This window comes from Agelaius phoeniceus, chromosome 23 (assembly GCF_051311805.1).
Source record: "Agelaius phoeniceus isolate bAgePho1 chromosome 23, bAgePho1.hap1, whole genome shotgun sequence".
NCBI lineage: Eukaryota > Metazoa > Chordata > Aves > Passeriformes > Icteridae > Agelaius > Agelaius phoeniceus.
The window spans coordinates 1,168,492-1,189,790 of record NC_135287.1 but is presented as its reverse complement, the minus strand read 5'-3'; the positions used below and the strand labels follow the sequence as shown (position 1 = coordinate 1,189,790).

General features: G+C 49.7%; 1 protein-coding gene across 7 annotated transcripts in view; it reads right to left on the bottom strand.

The window, feature by feature from the left end:
• Nucleotides 1–21,299, bottom strand: part of ARHGAP32 (Rho GTPase activating protein 32) — a 238,310-nt gene that overhangs the window by 7,236 nt on the left and 209,775 nt on the right. For all 7 annotated transcript variants that reach the window (XM_077190054.1, XM_077190059.1, XM_077190052.1 and 4 more), the window contains 10 exons: nucleotides 14,450–14,552; nucleotides 11,633–11,777; nucleotides 10,927–11,009; nucleotides 8,640–8,747; nucleotides 7,253–7,398; nucleotides 5,104–5,305; nucleotides 4,196–4,341; nucleotides 3,211–3,285; nucleotides 1,778–2,629; nucleotides 270–1,138 (listed from right to left, as the gene is read on the bottom strand). In XM_077190054.1, the coding sequence (XP_077046169.1) occupies nucleotides 270–1,138; nucleotides 1,778–2,629; nucleotides 3,211–3,285; nucleotides 4,196–4,341; nucleotides 5,104–5,305; nucleotides 7,253–7,398; nucleotides 8,640–8,747; nucleotides 10,927–11,009; nucleotides 11,633–11,777; nucleotides 14,450–14,552 (2,729 nt within the window). The remainder of the gene's footprint in view (nucleotides 1–269; nucleotides 1,139–1,777; nucleotides 2,630–3,210; nucleotides 3,286–4,195; nucleotides 4,342–5,103; nucleotides 5,306–7,252; nucleotides 7,399–8,639; nucleotides 8,748–10,926; nucleotides 11,010–11,632; nucleotides 11,778–14,449; nucleotides 14,553–21,299) is intronic.

Sequence of the window (21,299 nt, the reverse complement as noted above, 5' to 3'; positions counted from 1 at the left end):
AAAAATTCTTCATTTTGAGCATTCTGAACTATCAATCCCTCTGTCACCTGCCCCTGCAAATACTTTTTTCCTTAAAACCAAGGTGAGTGGGTATTCTCCTACGGAATGCTCCCTTAGGAAAGCAGCACAGGATTTCCTGCAAGGCTGTGTCTGTGTCATACCCACATCACTCCCAGTTTCCTGCAATTCCCCCCCCTTGCCATTTGGATTTGGACCAACATTCCCAGTGCTCAGCATTCCAGAGGAGCTGTGCAGGGAGCAGCACGTACCTGCCCAGAGCCGCTGGGTGCTTTGGCCGCTGGCACCTGTCCCACGGCTGCCTGGTGCTCCTGTCTCTGTGCCGGGGCCGTGGCCGCGCGCGGCGCGGGCGGGACGGTGACATCTGCCTGGGGGGCAGCCCCGGGCGGGGCACGGGGCTCTGTGCCCGGCAGGGTGCTCAGGTACGGCACCGCGGCCGGGGCGCCCTTGTCCCCAGCAGGACCCACGGAGGGAGACTGCAGCTTGTCCTCGGCCGTGCAGGGAGCGTGCAGCTTGTCCCCAGCCAGGCCCGCGCGCAGGTGGGGCTGTTCCACAGCCAGCTCCGTGCCGGGCAGCTCCCGCTCCGGCAGTGTCCCTGGGCCGTGCAGGGCCGCATGCTCCCAGTCCCCCACGTGGGCCGGGAAGGCCTCCTTGTCCCCCGCTCTGCTGAGGTGGAAGCTGGACTGCTCCTGCTCCGCATCCCTGCTGCCAGGCGTGTCCCCAGGCATGCCCGTGTGGAGAGGCGGGGGCTCTTGGCCTCCAGGTGCGCCGGGCGGGTGGTTCTGCTCCCCGGCCGTGCCTTGGCAGTCCTGCTCTAAAGGTGCCCCGGGCTGGAAGTGCAGGCGGTTCTCGGGCAGAGCAGTGAACAGGTGGAGCTTGTCGGGAGCGCCCGCAGAGAGATGGAGCTTTTCTAGAGCTGTGCCAGCTTCAGCCTCTCCATAATTTGTGCTTTCAGCATGAGCATCTCCTGGCCTTTTGTGGGACTGGGCGGATGCTTGCTGTGCGGACTCGGCTAACGCTAGGGCCAGCATGCGCGCTGCGTTTTTCGGAGGAGGAGGAGGGATAAGAGACACAGAACTGACGGGAACAGGATCCTGGGGGGAGTCGAGGGCAACTGCTCCTAATGGGGGGAAAATTGAGAGAGAGAGTGATTTTATGTTACCCAATAAGGAGAGTGACCTTAACGACTATTATAAAAAAATAGATGCTCTCCACACTTTCACAGTGGCAGCTCCTTCTGATGTGAAACACTTGTGTCTCACAGGCAAACGCTGCTCGACAGCACAGCAGTTCATCACAAAGAGGAAAAAACCCAAGAGATTGTCTAAAGGCTCCTCTTGCATTTCTAGAGGTAGGAAGGAGGTAGCAGAGAATGAGATACCCTTACACAATTTTGATCATAAGGTTTTAGGCGGAAAGGTCCCTTCTTCGAGTGTTGGCAGATTTTTAATTTAAAAAAGGAAAAGTCTTAGATGGTCTATTGGCTGAAATGATTGAGAAGGACATGCTAGAGATTTTCACGTATGAGAGGATGGGGAAAAAAAAAGCGGAATATAAAGCATTATGGAAATTATCCGAGATTTGTGTGATGTAGGGAGAAGGCAGAGGTTAAGACTTTACTGATCTGCACAGCCCTGCAAGACACTCGTGACCAGAACTGACGGGCAATCCCCTCTCCTAAAGGCACGCAGAGGAGGACGGTTCTGAGAGCAGCTCCCCTTTGGAACTTAAAGAAAGAATGGAGGAAAATGCACTGTACCTGGCTGGGTGTGTCCACTGGGTACAGTCTTATTCTGACTGCTTGGCATGGCTCTCTCCCCTTCTTCTGGCAACTCTGCTTTGCAAGCAGTCACTAGCTGGGGATGCTGCAGCTCTTGGTGGGCTCCTTCCCCTGTTCCTGTTTCACTGTTTTTCAGGGGCAAGGACATCTGGGTTGGGGACCTGTTTGTGATCTCAGTGATGCCAATCTCTTTGCTCCAGCTGGAAGCAGAGGAGTTCCTGGATGTGCTGGGCACTCCTCCCATGGCCTCTGGCACACGGCTGGGTAGCACAAAGGACATTGGTTCTGTGCTCAGTGGTGGAGATTTGATGGGCTTTCGGGTTGTCTTGGGTGAGAAGCTGAGGGGTTTGCAGGCCTGCTCTTCCGTGGGGCTCAGGTCCAGCGTAAAGAAGGGACTCATCTTCTCCTGGAAAGGGGACACTGGCTCAGAGCTTGTGGCACTGCCTGGGGTCTGGGACTGGCTGCCTGATTCTAAATCCTTCTTGAGCAGGCTTGGCTTCTCCTTATTGGTATCCACGGACTCCAGCAGGGAGGTGCTGCTGTCCAGGCACTCGGACTCTGCCTGGGGGGGGCTGCACTGGAAGGACATGGGGTCGAAGTCCAGGCTGGCGACGCCGATGTCCGGCGGGCTGAGGTCCACGTCCTCCGAGGAGCGGGGAGAGATGAGGGCAGGGACGTGGATGAGCCCCTCGTCCCCGTCGCTGTCGTCATGGGGGAGGTTGTCGTAGGAGTTGCAGCGGTTCATGTTCCCCAGGAGCTCCCCGTTGAAGGAGGCAGACAGGGCATCGCTGCTGGACCTGGGCCTTCTGGGCCGGAACAGTTTGGATTCACCTGGAAGTGAGGAGACACCATGGGTCAGTGACAAGACCTCCTGCCCAGGAGGCCAGGCCCAGTCGGGGGTGGGGGTGGTCAGAGCAGTCCTAAGGCAGCGAGAGGCTCCCCTGGTGATCTCTGCACACAAAGTAACATCGTTGGCAGTGACTGCTTATTCCATTTGCTTAAACTCTGTTACAGCACTTGCCAGGCATGATTTAGTGTGAAACTAAGCTGTGAGCACAAGCAAAGACACTTTGAATGTGCTGAAGGCCTTTCTCAGAGAGCACTTTCCTCCACAATGCTGTTATGTCAAGCTTGAAATAGCAAGGGGAGGAGCCAAGGAATGAACATAAGCAGCGTCAACTACACCAGAGCAAGAGGTTTGCTTTTTTAAACCTTAAAAGCAGGAAAAGCCATGAAGAGCATTTCTGTAAGACTCATCTGTGCTGGGACCAGAAAGCTGCTTCATTACTTAGCAAGTTCAGCTTCCCCTGGAGCAGTGGAAAACCTGCCCTGTTAAATATCTACAGCCAGAGATGTCAAAGTGCCTCCCTTAATGCTCATTTCTTGGAAGTGCAGGTAGGATTTTGCCTTACCATCCACAGCATGCAGGGAGGTGAGGGACTCCTCGCTCTTGGCCGAGCGGAGCGTCCCGCTGTCTCCTCGTCCTCCTGAAGGAAGGAACCACAGAGGGATCAGTTAGGAAAGGGGTTTCCATTTAGCTGGGTAACGGTGGCAGGAAAAACACAAATGCATTTCTAGCACCAACATCACTGTCTGGAGAGTAATCTTGTTTTGAAGGTGGGTTTCTGATTCTCATTTTACCGGCAAACAGTGACCAACCCAAGCGATGACTGCTGCAGGTGACAGGATGGGAAACAATTTCCCACAAGTAAAACCCCTCAAAAAGGGGGAAGGAAGGAACATTTCAGACCCTGTTTTATGAGCACCAAACAAGTATAATTTCAGTCTCCTCAGACAGTCCTGAAGGGCATCATAAGCGAGTGTGAAGGCTGTGAGGGTAAGAATTTAAAGATCGACCTTCGGAGATGAGGGGATAAAAGTTCTCCCAGGCCCATATTTTGGGATTTGTGATGTGTTTTACTGCAAAAACATGTTGTTGCTATTTTTAAGTTTGGAAAGAAACAGAAAATTATATATGGAAAAGGTTGAGAATTCCACCTACATAATCTGGCTGTGACTACAAACGGTTGTTGGCTGCCTTCTCTGGGTACTCTGGTACAGCTTTTGGAGGGAATGTGTTTGTGGGAAGGTGCCTTTCCCTCTTCTTCTGAGAGCAGCAACGGGAATGAGAACTGTATTCTCATTTCATAATGAGAGTGTCAGAAGGAATTGTCCTGTGACTTGTGATAGCAGCAGCCACATCTTATCTTTCCAAAGCTGTTCCAAGCAAAGCACAGAGCTATGAGCCCTGGCAGGCTCCAGAGCTGCCCGAGATCCATTGGAAAGAAGAGCTACTGGAGGTGTCATGCACGGCTTGGACGCTAGAAGGAGATAAAAGCCCACTGGAAACACCACTCTGCACTGCTGACAACCGCGGGTTTTGGAAGGGGGCCTCACCTGCCAGGGCTATGGCTTTCATTTCCGAGGGCTCGCTGGGGTTGCGCTGCAGTTTGCGCTTGGACACGGAGGAGGATTTTCCCAGGTTGAAGAAGGAACGCCAGCTCCCCACTGGAGACTTCTTCATCTTGCTGGGAGGCCTTTTCCTGGGGAGAGAAAATGGAACACATGGATGGAGGGTGGGCTGCAGCTCAATCCTGGCTGCTTGTTATCAGCACTCTGCTTTCTGCTCAGTAACTCCAGGTTTCTGCTTGGAACCTCCCTCTTTTCCCAGCTGAGGATGTTTTCTTTCTTCCAGCTCAGCCCTAAAGTCTTGCTGTGTAAATTCCCTCAAACTCCACAAAGCAGCTGCAGTGCAGGTGAGGAAAGGCTCTTCCTTGTCCAGTCCAGCAGCCAAGGGATGAATTTTCTGGAAGAAGCCCCAGTTCTCTGGGAAGCTGGGCAGCCATAAAGGTATTCAAAAGCATCTCTCACTCCTGCTCTAAAACCACCTTAGTCTCCTCCACTACCATATTTAATTTCCAGTGTCCTTGAGCCTGTCCAACTGCTCCATTTCAAGGGAACCTGGATTTGTGAAGAGCACTTAGTCCTGGAAAACCCCAACATCTGCAGGTGTTCACCCTGTTTACATTTCTGTGTGTGACTGGTCCAGGCATCTCTGCATCACAGACAACATGGATTTATACATTAAATGATATCCCTGGTGAAAACAAGAGGGAGTGGAGCACAAATTATTTGGCTAAACCAACACCACTGATACGAGCTGAATCCTCCCAGAATCAAAAGCAGGTGGAAAACTGGCCACAATATTTACATATATAACAAGTCTCAAGTCAGCATAAGCAAATTCCTGCTGTACTCAAAATAACACCGTTATGACACACGCTGGAGAGGAAACCTGTCTCTACCTTTCAGATGGGAAGTCAATGACTGTGTGGAATTTCCCCTGCAAAGCTGCTGGGCCTTCTCCCACTTCGATGTACTTGCTGTCTGCCACGATGGGAGAGTTGATCTGGGCCTGTGTCCGTGCCTGAGCCTCCTCCAGCGTGAGCAGCTTCGTGGAGGGGGAGGACACCAGCAGAGACTTGGGCCGGGATAAAGAGCTGTGCCCTGCAAGGGAAAACCACAGGCAACAGGGAGAGTCAGCAAAGGCAGTGCAGAGATCAAAGCTCAGCTCTGTGTGTCTAGGGAGGTGCTGTGTTTTTCTGAACATTTGTTATCCCAGCCATTGAAAGATGTGGACAAAATGTGATCACAATGTCACAGATATGTTGATGACTAAAAGAATGATGGCTTAGTGTATTAAAAAAAAGAAAAAGCAGAGGCAAGCAGGTAGGATGGAAACCTTTGTGACACACTTTCCTTCATCTGTATGCAAGAGCCTGTAAAGAAAATGATGTTTTTCCTTTGTATAAAGTCTGTCTGGGTCATTCCAAGATTTCACCTCGGTGTAGCAGGAAATGCCACGTGTGACTGAAGTTGCTATGAGCCAAAGTAAACCTGGACACAGCAAACAGAATCTGCTGTGTGGCCTGCCTGTGGCCTTTAGAGCTTGTGCCTGGTTTTGGTGATGAATGTGCAAAATCTGAAAGCAGCTGCTGCTGCCTCCTGCTGCTGACAGCTTCAGTGGAGAGATTACAGGGAGTCTGTTGTAGGAGCAGCTCTCCTTGTGTCTGCCATTGCCTCTGGTACAGGTGTTTCTAGGGTGATTCCCAGGTGAGTTCAGGCTTTGGGGGAGTTGTATCAGTGCAGAATATCCTGCTTGGTCCAGTTCCATGGCTGTCCCTGGAGCAGCACAGCTCTGTGTGAAGGATGCAGAGTCTGTGGGGGGGTGTAGGAGCTGTAAACATCACTCAGCTGTCCTGGGTCAAGTTTGGGTTAAAACAGGTTTGGCAGCACCATTTGCCCCTCTCACCAGTGGGTGCAGGAGCTGTGCTCACACCCAGAGGCTCCCAGGAAGCCGTTCTGGAATGCAGAACTCCTGCATTTAGCCAACCCAACAGCCTGACCCTGCTCCCTGCCAGGTCTGTGTCAAAGCCACTGAATGCAAATGACCAAGTCATTAAACAATTAGCTGAATTTACATGGGCCATTCTAAGCCTGGATAATCATCTGGCTGGGATTCTGAGCATGCTTATCTTCCTTCCCCTGGCAGAGTCAGCCTGCTGGGGCTGGCACTGCTCAGCCAAGCTAACCTCTGGCTTCCATGGACTTAGAACTGCACTACAGTAGGAGAAAAAGCTGGACTTGGATCAACTCTGCCAGCCTAAGCAGATGTAGGCTTTGTTTAAAAGAAGGGAGCAGCAAATACAGTGGAAACACAGCTCTCTGCAGTCCCCAGGTGGTGCTAACTGCAGCAGCTGTGCATGTTTCAGGCATAGGCAGGTTATCAAGGCAGATGGTGCAGCCTTAATGCTGCTTAGGAGCAGGAAGAGCTTGTGGCAGCCATACTAACACAGAGAGTAAACTTTCCTCCTGGTGCAGCTCTGCTCTTTCTCAATGGAAAAGATAACATGGTCTCAGCTACTCAAGGGAATTTGTAGGCTCCAAGGCTGGATGACATATCAGGTGCTCCAGCTTCATTCCTCATCCTAAAGCAACATCAGCCTGAGCAAGTGCAAGATTTCAGTTTCTTAGCCTCAACATGACTGAATGCAGAGAGACTGCTTTACACCAGCTTGTTCTATTTGTGTTCTAAGGTAGGGATGAGGGCAGACAGACTTAGCTCCAATGGGTAAGTATGCAGGAGCAGTAGAAAAGATGGTTTTAAAAAGGAGAGGGAGCAGGAGAGACAAAGATTTAAATGATTCCTTGCAATTTCTCAGGGGCAGAACATAGAAGTAGAAAACATTCATGTCTGCATTCTTGTGGGGCATCTGTGGCTTTTAAGAAAGGTACTGACAGCAATTTCTAGAAGCAGGCCGTCTCTGTCTGGGTTCTGGCATCCCAACCCAGAATGTATCCTCTAGGTTAAACTAAAAGCCACGTCCATGTCCCAGAGGAGCTCAGCCATGCAGCGCTGCTGCTCCTGCCCGAGGGAAGCAGCCCGAGACACACCTGCCCCCTCGCGGATGACGGAGCTGAGCTTGGAGCTGAAGAGCACATCCACATGGTTCAGGATGAACTCCACCACCACCGACTGGATCCGCACCTCCATGAAGGCGGCCGTGCCGCTGAAGCAGGCGGACTCGATCTGCTTGGACCTGCAGAGGGACACAGCACAGGGAAGAGGCTCCTGCTGAGCAAGGCCTGGGCACCTGTGGGGCTGCAGGGCCTGGGGCTCAGCCACAAAGGCCTTCAGGGCACTTGTGGGGTTAAATCTCAGCAACGCTCACAAATGATCACTGACTGTGGGGATTTATGGCCAAACTTCAGATCCAGGTTCAAGCCTTATTGATGGGGCAAGAGGAACACTGGGCTGGGAGGAAAAGGGAGTGTGGGAGAGGTCTGAATTGAGGTTAATACGCTGAACAGCCAAAATCAAGAGCTTTTTGTTAACTCATTTCCATGACTGGCACAGTTTAAGGCAGTGCTGTTGTATAAACCTGCTGTGGCCTCTAAGAGGATTTTCCCCCAAGCAGGGAGTGTCTCCACCTGATCCTACTGAGTGAATGCTCCAGGACTCACCAAGGCAAACTCAAACATGAGGTCACTCCACTGCTTGTGGGAGAACTGCCAGAAAGAGGAGCCCACCTGCATGAACTGGGAGTGTCCAAGGGCAGATCAGACAGGGCTTGGAGCAACCTGGGGAAGGTGTCCCTGCACATGGCAGGGGTGGCACTAGATGAGCTTTAATATCCCTCCCAACCCAAACCCTTCTGGGATTCCATGATGAACTGCACACTCAGATTTCTCAGGTTGGTAACAACAGCAGGTGAGAAATCAGTACAATAAAGGGCAGGAGGATAATATTTTTTTCTTTTGAAGCAAAAATTTTTAGTTACACCATTAAAGTGCCCTATCATCCAGATTCAAAACAGATTTATCCAAGTCAATTTCTGTAAGTTTGAATTCTTGCAGCCAAAAGCTGTCAAATTAGACTCTAGAGACTTATGCAGTGGGAAATCAGTGATGCCACTGTAGAAATTCTCCTGGATGATCAAGGACACATCAGTCTCATCTAACCAAGAGAAGAGAAATTATCCTCTAAAAGAGGGTTCAGGGAATTCTTCCTTGTTACTACTGACAAGACTGCAGCCAGTGGAACTGTGTTGTGTGTGACAGGATAACACAGGGGCTGTTTTGTATCACGAGGTCAGGAACTTGCCAGCCCATCTTAAATCCTGCTTAGAATAATTTCCCATATTTTACAGGAGGTGAAGAGTGCACTGGTGAAGAGAGGAAGAGCTCTTTCCAGCTGCTGAAAGCTGGGATTTTCTGTAGTATCTGTTGCTTATAAATGTAAACATTTATATTCTATTGAAATGGGAAAATCCCAAAGTACCTGAGGAGGTTTGGAGCCCACACAATGGCCAAGTTCTTGGTGTGCATATTTGTGATGGAGCAATAATCAGCCAGACGAGCCAAGTGTCTCATTAGGAACTCCAGTGTCCTGGAAAACAGGAGAGAGGCAAATGTTCAGCACCACTGAGCAAAGCCAGGCTGTGATCCACAGCACAAACCCAGCTCATTATTTCCTTGTGATTTGACAGCCCCCAGAAAGGAATGCTGAACTCGTTCCCCTCAGCCCCACCGTGGAGCTGGCTTTGGCAATGCTGACACAGCCTGGGCTGAGGGGAGTCTCTCCTGACTGGTCCAGGCTCAAGGAAAGGACAGTTCCAGGAAAAACCCTTTGCAGGTGTGTGACAGCTGTGAGGGGCTGCTCAGGGATGTGTGGGGAAGGATGTGGAATGCTAATCCTGGGATGGGGGAGTATTGATTTAGACACCCCAGAACAATGAAAATCCTGGCTGTAGGTTTCTCAGGGTTGGTAAGGCAGATAGAAGGTTAAACTTCAGAAGCTTCTGTTCATATTAAAAAATGGTGGGATTTGTATATTAAGTTTGATATATACTAGGGAGGAGGGAGCAGGAGGTGGCAGTGAAAATGCTGCTGAACCCTCCTGGTGCCTCTGGTTTGTGTCTGTCTCACAGCCTATTCTTTTTGGGGGGAAGGGAGATGAAACAGAGAGGGTGTTTTGGGGCTCAAAATTCCACAAATAGACAAGATTGGAAGTAAAGAAAATGGCTCTGTCTGGAAACCAAACAGACACCTCCTGCCTGCAACTTCTCATCACTGAGCAGCAGAAAAATGAAGTGTTTTTTCCTTTTTCCAAGCAAACCCCAGGAAAGGAGAGCAGCACCCTGTGACCTACAGCATTCCACATCCTGCTGTTGGCTGTGCCCCCTCTCTGAGACTCACATGCTGCTGGTACCAGAACTCAGTTTAACCAGCCCCATAAACTAAAAATCATTTCAGGGGAAAAGGTGAATGAAAAGGAAAAGGAAGAGATCAGTTTATTTTTTAAAGGGCCACACCCCCTCAATTAACATCAATATTGAAATTAGTTACTAGAAGCAGCAGCTGTTGCACCAACTAGCCAACCTTATTTGAAGAGCAAGTAACACAGTTGTAGTTTATAACACATCAGTTAAATCCCAGTTAACTTTTATAATTAGTTATTTATACCACTCATTACAGCATTGCAATTGTCCAGCTAATCACCACACATCACAGTAACTGAAACTTAAAACATTTATTGGCAGAAATGACTACAAATAGTTATCAGTAGCCGTCCTCATGTGTTACACCTGACCCCTCAGACCAGAATTCTGACTTCACCTGTAGATTAACATACATTAACATACAAAAATCAATTGATGATTGTAATGAAATATTCTAATTAGGCATCAATAGCCAAATACTGCCTGCATTCACCCCAAATGGTCACTTACCTAAACCACTGGGACACATCAGGGGAGCTGGCCCAGCCAATTAAAATCGTTGCCTATCTGTAAATAACTTCCACCATATGTTGTCATTAGCTATTTCTACCAATTACAATTCACAATTAGTGAATGCTGCATACCATGCATCACTAGTTATTACTATTAAAGTCTCATTAACATACAGTATTCTATATAGCTGTTAAAGCCAATCATCAATGCCAATTTGTCTGATACCTTTTCACCATACCCTGCCATAATTTTTAATACTAAAGACTGTTAAAATGTTGTTCTAAGTCAAGACTCATTACTATATAGCACAATTTCTTATTACTACTAATTAGCTTGAATATAGTATTTTAATTGGTGATTTTTAAACACCATATTATGCTACTCTAATACATTACACTAATATAATTAATTACATCAGTTATTCTGAGAGCACTGTTGTTATTTGCTAATTACTATTATTACAGGGAGGGGCAAACTGGAGACAAAATACAGTTGACCAAGTTTGGCTGAAGGCCTGAGCAATTTTTTGGCTATATTTCACTTCTTTTTAAAGTGCTCTTAGCACTGGTATTGTACCCCCCTACAATAAAACTGTTTCCTTACTCTGACATAACAAGCTCCTATTTCCCTCCTAGATGGAGTTTCTAAGGACCTGAAGTAATACCATGTTTAGTGGACAGTGTTTAGTAAGGAGCTAATTAAAATATAAACCAACTTTTGACAGCCATAACCATTTCAATATGCAGAGGCACAGTGTGGCTGTCTTGAGAGGGAAACTGGAATTACAGAATTCCTCTCACAAAATGCCCACAACACCCCAAAGGCTGCACTCACCTGTAGTGGGGAGGAGGCAGCTGCTGGATCACATCGTGGATCTTAACCAGCCTTTCCTCATCTGTAGCAGCAGAAACAGCATCCTGGAATGAGGCAGGAAAGGATTTAGCTGCAAATAAATCCCCAGCCTTGGCAGTCAGTTGGGTTTTGTTGCTCTTCTCCCCCTTAGGTAGGGGGATTCTGTCTTGGGGACAGAGCAGCATATGGATCATGTAAGGAAGGGCAAGTAAGCCATGACCTGGGGCATGTTAATGGCACAGAGAATTTCTGCAGAAGACATTCAGCTCAGAGCAGCATTTGCTTCCAATTCCTGGGAAATGGCAAACGAGAGGGGAATTCCTGCAAAGCATGGGAGTTGTGCCAGGGACCATCTGCTGTGGCCCCTCAAGTGGAACCAACACAGTGTGGCAGAGGGGACAAAGGCACCTCTGAGTGACTTAAAGGGGACATGGAAAAGGTCCCTGAGACCCCAGGGCACTGCCAGCCCCTCCTGGAATGGCAGGGTGGAATCAGAAGTGTGGGCAGCACAGTGTCAGGCTGGCAATTCTGGTGACACACCCTTCTGATGGCTCTAAAAACCCCAACTGAGGCAGAGCAGACAGAGAGGGAAGTGTGTGGAAGGCAGGTCCAGCTTCCAGGATTTCTCTGCTCTACCAGCTGAAGGCCCACTGAAGGGGGAAGTACTCCACATTTGCCTGACACTCACAGAGAACTTCTCGTAGAGCTGGTAGGTGAGCAGGGGGTTGGGGAGCTCTCGGAAGTACAGCTTGCACAGGGAGCCCACACAGTGGATGTCCTGGATGTAAACGTCCTTGGTCAGGTCAGGAATCTGCTCGGAGTCAAACTCGTGGCTGGCAAATGAGAACGGAGAAATGGGTAAAGGGTTCTGAGGAGGAGGAATGAAATCAAACCCAGCACAAATTACAGCAAGGCTTTCCTGATTTACAGGAAAAAATAAACACTTAGTCACCAAAACCACATGACCCACGACTGTGGGGCAGCCAGCGGGGATATTTTTCAAAAAAGAGACTTTTCCTTTTTCTAATAAAGCATTTTCAGTTAATTTTACAACCAACTGGCTGCAATCCCTTTTGCTGCATCAGGGCTTTTTGCAAAGTCTCCAGAGAACATCTTCCAAGACCACAAGTTTAACTCCCAAGGGCTGTGACTGGGATTGCCCATAGGAACGATGAGAGCTGCTGTCCCTCTGCATTTCCAAGGCCTGGAAATGGCAATGATAAAGCCCTGCCAGCAGCACTTCCAGCAGCAGCACATGGAAACCAGTGAGTGCAGGAATTCCTGGGGGATGAGCTGGTGAGCTGAGCCTGCCTCTGCTACAGGGAGAAGACAGCCAGGAACCACATGAAGAAAATCCCATAGCACTCCCTTGGTTTTCAGAGAGAGAAAAAAACCCCAATCACCAATGTTTATGAAATAAAAGCTGAGCTCAGAAGGCTGAGGGCTGGCTTGCTGCTGGCATATATGCTGGGAAGTGCTGTTTCCAATTAGCAGGACACTCCAGGGCGATGAGAGCTGTGAGCCAGGCTCTGGGAGCTGGAGAACCTTGGGGTCCCTGCCAGAGTCTTTAGGCTGCTCACAGCCATGGGGACTCATCCTGCCAGCACTGCAACCACAGTGAGTGGGCTGGGTGAAGTGGCCCATCCCTGTCCCTGTCCTGTCCCCTACCCAAAGCTGGCAGGTTGTGCCCAGAGGGTCACACAACCCCTGAGCTCACCCTGCCTGAAGAGCAGAACATGCCCAGGGCTCCAGGTGTGTTTGTAGCTGAGCCCTCCTGGAATCAGGATGGACTCCTTCCATCCCTGGACATGGACACTGCTCATGGGAAGCCTTTCACTCCCACCAGAAAAGGGGCAGGAGTGGTCCCCACCTTCTGAGGGTGAACAGCCCATCCCTTCCTCACCCTGAAGACAGCAGAGGAGGAAAGGAGGAATTCAATTTTCCACATGCCCAGTGTCCAGCAACACCATTTCCACAGGCACCTTCTGACTCATCCCTTGCTCACATCTAGGACAGAAACTCAGCTCCTGCGTTTGGCTCTACAGAAAGCCCAGGAAGGTACCAGCCCACCCCACACAGACACACTCAGCCCTGGCTCAAACTCCCTGCCCATATCCTGCCCTACTCCAGTGGTTTTTCCTAGGAGTAAAGCTCACACTCTGTCAAATGTTCCCTTGCAGAAGTGAATATGGAGGGAAGAGAGGAATGCCCCACCACATTCAATCCTCCTCCTGTCTGCACTGGCTGGTTCCAGAGCTACATGTTATTCCTTCTGACCCAAAGAAAGATTTTGTTAGGTGAAGAACAACTCCACAGCTTCTCAAAAAGAGCCAGGATACCAGGATACAGGGATCAACACCCCAAATCAACGGTGGCTGTTTGCCCACTGCCAAATAAAGGCAGCTACTGCCCTACTGAAGAGCCAATATCTGTCCCATGGAAATCTCCCATGGGGAATAAATTCTCTAACCTTCTCTCCAACCAAAAAGCCTTTTAAATCCAGGAGATCCAGATCTTCTATGGGAAATCTAAGCACAGTGATTCATTTATAAGGACACTGCAGCCCCAGCTTTGGAATGAGCCTAATGCCCTGTTTATACAGCTGGGAACTGCAGCAAGATGTGTCTTATGTTCATCAAACACTCAAAATCTGTAGGGATTTACATGAACAGGACAGTGTCAATAAGTTATGCCATGTACTCCCTTCCTTTTGTTTTTGGAACATCTCAAACACCTGGAAAACAGGCTGTCACTTCATTCTCTGCACTACAACAGGGAACGATGCCATTACAATTTTAGAAAACCATTTTTAAAGCACCTTGATACACAATGAAGGAGAAAGTGGTCTTGGTAACACAAAAGGAAAAAAATGGACTAGGGCAGAGATTATATGGATGGTCCAACACAAGGCAAAATAGGGAATAAAGGAACAGGATTAATCTGAACCAGAACAAACCCATCCATCCAAGGGTTTGAACAGTCCCTGTACCAGCTCAAACCTGCCCACTGAACTGGGGGATAGCTGGTACAAAAAAGATACTCTGCCCATGGCAAATATCCCTGTGCTGCCTTGGCCAGGCCGTGGGCCCAGGAGCAGTGCTGGTGAGTCCCATCCACTCAGCACATCAATGCTCCACAGCACAACATTCTACACCACACGACAGGAGGACAACAGGCTCATGAAAGAAGAAAGGAAGTTTGCTGTGGTGGGAACAGCTCCTAACCAGAACACTCCTGGCCCTTCCCTGTGCAGCACAGCAATGCCCCCCACCAGACTCAGGCACGCATCCTTTGCACATTCCCAATTAACTGCTGGTAAGCCAGGAGCCCAAGGCAGCAGGGAGAAACACTGGCTGCTCCAAAGGGCTCCTGGAGAAAGAACAGAAATGGAAGATGGCAGCACAGTGACACCAGGATCCTGATGCTTTATCCTGCAGGGAAGCTTCCTGCAGGATGAATCTGCAGAGGAAGCCAGGCTGTGCCCTGCCCCCAGGCAGGCCCTTACCGGAGTTTCTGGATGTTGGAGGCGATCCCGGAGAGCCGGTAGATCCCATCCACAATGCCGTGCTTCTCGATGAACTCCGTGCAGCTCTTGAGGACCTGGGGCACTGAACAACGACAGCCATGGTTAGTACAGACCTGTGCTCTTGGCAGCTGCCATTAACTGCTCCCACCCAGGCCCTGGCTTCAGCTCCTCCTTAGGGAAGAAAGCCTGTAGGAAATTGAACTTCAGGAGTCGATGTGGAAACTGGTCAGAGGTGTTCCTGCTTCAACAAGGGAATGCCAGAATATCAATCAGGTCATAAAAAGCCAGTTCTGGTCAGAGACAGTGAAGGTTCCATGGCAACTCCTATGGGAACTGTGGTGTGAAATCCCATTCCAGAAGAGTTGGAATAAATACTGTCTTTCAAATCTATACAGAATTAACCTGTCCTGCTTGGTTTAAGGAAATATATACATCAGGGAGATGCTACTTTTGGTGGCACAGACAGGAGAGCTTTTACAACTGATAATTTCATCTTAAATGTCTGCCAGAGCATGGCTGGATATGGAGAGCTTCACAGCACCCCACACTCACAGAAAGTGCAGACAGAGCAGGGCATGACAGAATGGAAAAATCAGCCCAGGGGACATAATTAGGTGTCAAGTTAATACTGCAGCCGCTTCACCACCCCATTCCTTCCAGCTGGCTTCCCAGGCTCATGCACATCCAGTGCTGGAGCTGTGTGTCCATCCATGAGGAGCAGCAAATCATTGGATTTACAAAAGACACTAAAACTGCCCTGAACACAGAGAGAAAACCAGAATTGAGCTCCTGTGAGCATCAGCAAACCTTCATGGAAAGAGCTGGGATCCCCCTGCCAGCCAGCTCTTTGCAGCAGCTCCTCTGCTGATCTCAGTGTGTTCTTTAGATGCCAGGTCTGATCAGTGTGCCACGTGACACCGATGCTGAGCAGGACATGTGGCAAATCCCCTTACACCACAGCAAATGCCATCTGCCAGGCAGTGTGCTCCCAAGTGCTGCTGCACTTGGATGCTCCCCCCAGCCTCCACAAGGCTGCTTCCCCAGCCTGCAGTAAACCCTCACAGCTGGAGGAAAGGCTCATTTCAGATGGCTCCCTGGAAATCAGCAGAGATATCCAGGATAAGGGCATGTCTGCTGCACACTGGAGCACAGGACACAGTGAAAGCTGTAAATCCTGCAGCACATCAGCCACAGGCTCAGCAGGAGCAGATTAGACCCTGCACCTGGGATGCTCCAAGGCACCTAGAGACAGAACTGAGCCAGCCAGGCTCCAGTGTTATATTCCCAGGGATGAGCAGGGCAGACTTTGAGGGAAGCAGAGCCCTTGTAAATTAAGCCAAGAGCCCTGGGAACCAAGTGCTGCTTTTTGGGGAACAAAAACCAGTGGAGGTGAAGCCCTGGGCTACCTCAGCATCAGGGAGCTCCAAAGAAGACCACAGCTGATGGAACCAACAGACACACCCTGAACCTGGGAAAGCTGGGAAAGGCAAGAGGTTCCCAGTGAACACACACCCAGAGCATGCTGGGGGCATGTCCATCAATCACCCACAAGGACAGATCTGAGCAGAGCAGGTGGAACACGAGGCCTGAAATTCTCATAGTGTCCCAAAACACTTCTGGAGGACAACACTTCAGCCTTTATTCAAAAAGATTCAACACCTCTTGAAGGAGGAAGTTTTTAAGGCTGGAAAGGGACAGGGAAGGAGTCCTATCCTACTCAAGCAGTGGCCAGAAAGGGCTGAAGTGTGCATTGTAAGGCACAGGGAGATGAGTGGGGCCCAGGTGTGACCTGTGCAGGGCAGCAGAGGTGGCACAGCTCCATCCTGTGCAGCAAAGGACAAGGACAGGGCTCTGTGTGCTGACACAGCCAGTGGTGTTTGTCCCCTGTGGGAGAAGAAACCCCAGACTGCCAGACAGACCTGAACCAAGACCCCGTGGGATGTCCCTGCATGTCTGTCCCACAGCCATCCCTTACAATGGGCCAGAGGTCACAGATCTCACCAGTGACCTGCACAGGGCTCAGCCCCCCTCAGTAGCATTTCCTACATGCAACAGTCCCAGAGGATTGGGCAAAGGAGTTTTCCCAAGCTTGGAAGTGCTGTGACAAGATCTGCTAAAGCTGCAAATCCCAAAGACATTAATGATCCACACTGCAACCACAGGAGGGGTCCCCTGGAATCACAGAGCCTGCTAAATAAGTAAATCAAAATGCAAATAAATAAACAGGCAAATAAATCAAGAAGCAAACACACCAAGAGGCAGAGAAATAAACAGCACTTGCCTGCCTGCCCCATTCCCAGCAGGAAACCTGGAGTGACAGTGGAGCAGGGCAGGGGAGCCCAAGGGAAGGCAGGGCTGCAGCACCAATGCTCTGCCTCGAGTTCTCTTTTGTCACGGAAGAGCCTGGGCACAGTGGAGAGTAATTAACATACCCTGAAAAGATCCCAGCGGGCTTGTTCCAAGCATCTCCTCAGCTGGTTACCAGGACAATCTGCTCTTTAAGCTAAATATACCATACCAGCACCACGGATATTTTGGGGGAATTCTGCAGGGTTGGAGAAGGGACCGAAATTCAAGTAGGGCTAAAATTGTACCTGAGGGGCCTTTGCTGGAATGGTGACTTCATTTTTCAGATTTCTGAACAAAGATGACACCTGGCCATTGGGTGTGTGTTTAACCTCCCTCTGCCCTTTGAAGCCCCAGCCCTTTAATACCCATTTTAGAGATGTACATCCACACATGGAGGGAACAGTGACTGTTCCCTCAGAAGGAGAAGGCAGGATGACAGCACAAGCCAAGACTTAATTTTGCAAATGTCAAGTGTGCCCAGACCAACACCTACAGCAGCTTCTGACACCACACTGTCACTTTTTCAGGGACCATGTCCATCTGCTGCAGAAATCCCTCCCCTGCAGGTGGACTTCTCAGTTCAGGAACTGATTTTGGCTTTCAGATCCCAAACCACAACCCAGATTTGAACCAGACAGGTACCTCAGCCTCATCTCAGCAGGGAACCAAAGGAGATTTCCTCTCACAGGATGCACCAGCAGCAACACTAAAGTTCTATTATTGGCAGTTAATTACTGTGGTTTCCTGCAATTACAACAGCCAGACTCCATGGCACACGTGGTTTGCTTTAAGAGCCATAAAAGGCCCACCTGGGTCAGCACCTGGCTCCCAGCAATGCCCAGGAGCTTTGGGAAAGGCAGGAGGAGGGAGCCAGGGACACTCAGTGCATTCCTGCAGCCCCATCCAGGGAACTGGCTCAGGGAACCTCTGAGCCCAGCACTGGTGCCTGGCTTATCTAGCCAAGCACACAGCCCTTCCCAGTGCCACATTCCCAGGCAAGTAACAAAAATCACCGATCCTCAGTGGGATTTTAGTCCTTTTCTGAGCCGTGGGGTCTTCAGCCAGCAACTCCAGAAAACCTCCCAGCAGTGCAGTCACTGCCTCAGCTGCAGGCAGCTAAAATGCAGGGCCAGCTGCTGCCTGGGAACACCCAGCTCTGTGTGGACACTGCACACGCCTCCCTCTGGAACAATCACCCCTCCCTCCTTCCCTCCAACATCTCCAACATCAGGTGCTCCCAGGAGACAAAATGCAAAGGGCTGGAAATGTGGATGCCTCACCAAAGGGGACCCCAGCACATTTCATCATCACAGCAGCCAAAGGAATTAATTCAAGTCCTTCCAGAGCATCTCTCAGCTGGTTTGAAAGGTTTATTGCATCTCTGAGGGCTTGTTAACTGCTTAATTCTCTGCCATTAAGAGGAAGCAGAAGTTCTATGGTTTTAATTCTGAAAAACATTTTGATTCATCCTCACATGAGGCGTATTTCCTTTCCTATCATCTTGATGGGTGGGGTTTTCTTTTTCAATATTTTGTAATGTTCCCTCCCTGGGCTTTGAGAGGCTTGTTTGTGTTGTGTTTTATTTAATTTTATTTTCTTAGCACGTTACTGGAACCAGAAGTGTTTGTTCAGGCCAGGGCATGAGGCCTCCCACCAAGCCCCCCTCTGGCACTGGCATTTTCCCAAAATACAGCAGTGGGGTGCAGGTCCCACAGGCCAGGCCTTGGGGCTGGACAATGGCCCAGAGCACCTGGGCTGCTGCTCCTCACTGAATTCCACACATAGCAAACCCACAAGGGAGCTCAGCCTCCAGGAGCATGGAAAACAGACTGCCCCCAGCTCTGCCTCAGCAAAGGTGGCAACCAGCATGCAGTGCCAGCAGACTGGGGACACACACTGAAAATCCAGACCTGAGTAACAGAAGGTTAAAGGCTGTTTTGAGCCACCAGGATAGAAAGTGGAACAATCAGCATTCAGATAAAATGCAGGTGGAGAAGCTCAGCCCTGGTTGTCCAGGCTGCCTTTGGGAACATCTGGGAAGGACAGGCAGGGGAAAAGCCAGCAGAGGACACACACCCAGCACAGCACAAATGGTGCCACTGCAGCAGGATGAGCCCCTACTTGGAATTCTGTGCCTGGCCAAGACTGCCAACTTCCAAATATCTGGAATTAGCCACAGAAATCCCAACTCCCTTGCCATTAATGAGGGATTATGTAAAAACCTAACAGGGAATATCCCCTCTTCAAGAAATACAGTTGCTTTTACTCCAATAGTTTCCTATTTTAACTCAATTTTAGAACCATTAAGGTTGGAAAAGACCTCTACGATCATCAAGGCCATTTTTCCAAAAAACTGTCCAAATATTTCCTTTAAAAAAAAAGTAAAAACTCTGTAATATTTCAGCCTTGTGACTTTTAAACTTCTCATTTCTGAAGCTCTGCCCTCCGCCTTAGTTACACAAAGGTGTGAAGCAGCAGAGGAGAGAGATTAAGGACTTTTCTCTTTATTGTTGCACGAGGAGCTGTGTGTCATACAACACTGTACCTGCACATGCCATTCCACAGGCACAGTGACCCCACCAGCCCCTGCACATTCAGAAAAACATCCAACTTTAAAAGACTCTCTTCTCAGGACTCTTGTCTCACTTTTGTCTCATTCCTAAATCTCTGTCCTCATGTTTGAACCACCAAGAGAAATACAAGACCAACCAAACAGACACTTTCCTTCCTTTCCAAGATGTTCAAGGCCATGTTGGATGGGGCTTGGAGCAGCCTGGTCTAGTGGAAGGAGTCCTTGCCTGTGGCAGCAGGTGTGACTGGGTGGGATTTGAGGTCCCTTCCAACCCAAACCAGTCTGGGATTCCATGATTCTTCAACTCCCTGCCCCTCATTTCCAGGCTTTGAGCCACACTGACGTTATCCACACTGGTGATGAGCCGTGTAAAGTCCAAGCTGCCCCAGTGCCAGGCACACAGTTGTGAGCTGGAGTGGGACTTTTGCACTTGGCAGAGTGCAGCAACAGCAGAGCAGAGCACAACCCCTGAGCTGGATCCCTGACCCAGGCAGGGCTCACAGAGGGAGCAGCACGGACTCTGCTTCCTCAGCTGGATTTCTTTTATGGCAGCTCAGCCAGGACTGTGGAAAGCAAAGTGCAAAGTTCAGGCCTGGGGAACAGAAATCCCCCTGGGCTGCAGCAGGCAGGGCAAGTCACTAGCCACGTCTGTCAGGTCCTGGCAGATGAACAACATTCCCCTGGCTGTGCCAGGACAGCCTGGAATCTGAGGGCTGCAGGGGATCCTGCCTGCCCACCATCCATGATGCAATAGCCAACCCCTATTGCAGGCTGCACCCGCCCACTTCCCAGGGCTCGGGTTTAATTTGTTTTAATACAAAATATCACAGAATCATTAAGGCTGGAAAAGCCTCTAAGATCGAGTCCAACTGCTCTCCCAGCACTGCCATGGCTGAACCATGTCCCCAAGTGCCACAACCCCACAGCTTTTAAATCCCTGGGCAGCCGAAGCAGTTCCAGTGCTTGACAGCTCCTTCAGTGAAGGAATTTTTCCTAACATCCAATAACACACTACTAATACTCAGATTTGGCCAGTGTGCTGGAGCTCTTTTGTTTAGACCAACTACACTCCCTCCAATAAATTGAGGGGGGGGGGGGGGGGAAGTTCTCCCCATGCTCAGAGCAGCAGGATAAGAGCACAAGCAATTCCTGTACTGACTGTGACATTTTTCCTCATGTTTGTTCTTCCCACAGCTGTAGTGTTTCGAAATGCAAATTAATTTTCAACTCTCAGCTGTCCTCAGGGTCACTCAAGCACAAAGAATCCTCTCCTCGCAGCTGCAGGCAGGGCAAGGGAGAAGGGGAGAGACAAACTGGGTCTTTTTTAGCAGCAAAGGCTTGTATTCCCTGCCCAGTAACTCCAACGATGTCCCCTCAAACTAGGGATCCTCCACAGGGATCCCATGTACCCCTTTGTAATGATGACCCCATACCCAATAATCTCAAGTTCCAGCAACTCGGAGGGCAGATGGTGAAGCAACAACAATGCCTGTTGTGGTTGGAAATTTGCCCAAAATAACTCAAAACTATTGGCCTTGAAAGTATCAACTTGTGTCCAGTTAGTTTGTGCAGCAGAGTCACATCTGCAGCAAGGGGAGTTCTCTACTCATCTCCAATTTGGGTCAACCGTTCCCTTTTTCCCCCAGGCTGCTGGATCTGCCTTTGATGTCACACAGACACACTCACTGCCACATCCAGGGGGACTTTAGGCACCTGAAACACTCTTCACAAAACAGTTCCACATCAGAAACGTTCAGATTTGGTATGCAAACCCAACCCAAGGAACACAATAAATACAGGGGGAACACACAGGTGAATTTTCTTAATTTCTACAGACATTCACAACAGGATGTCACGTGCCAAGCTGTGCTGGCACTTGGATAAATACTACTTGATATTTATATCCCA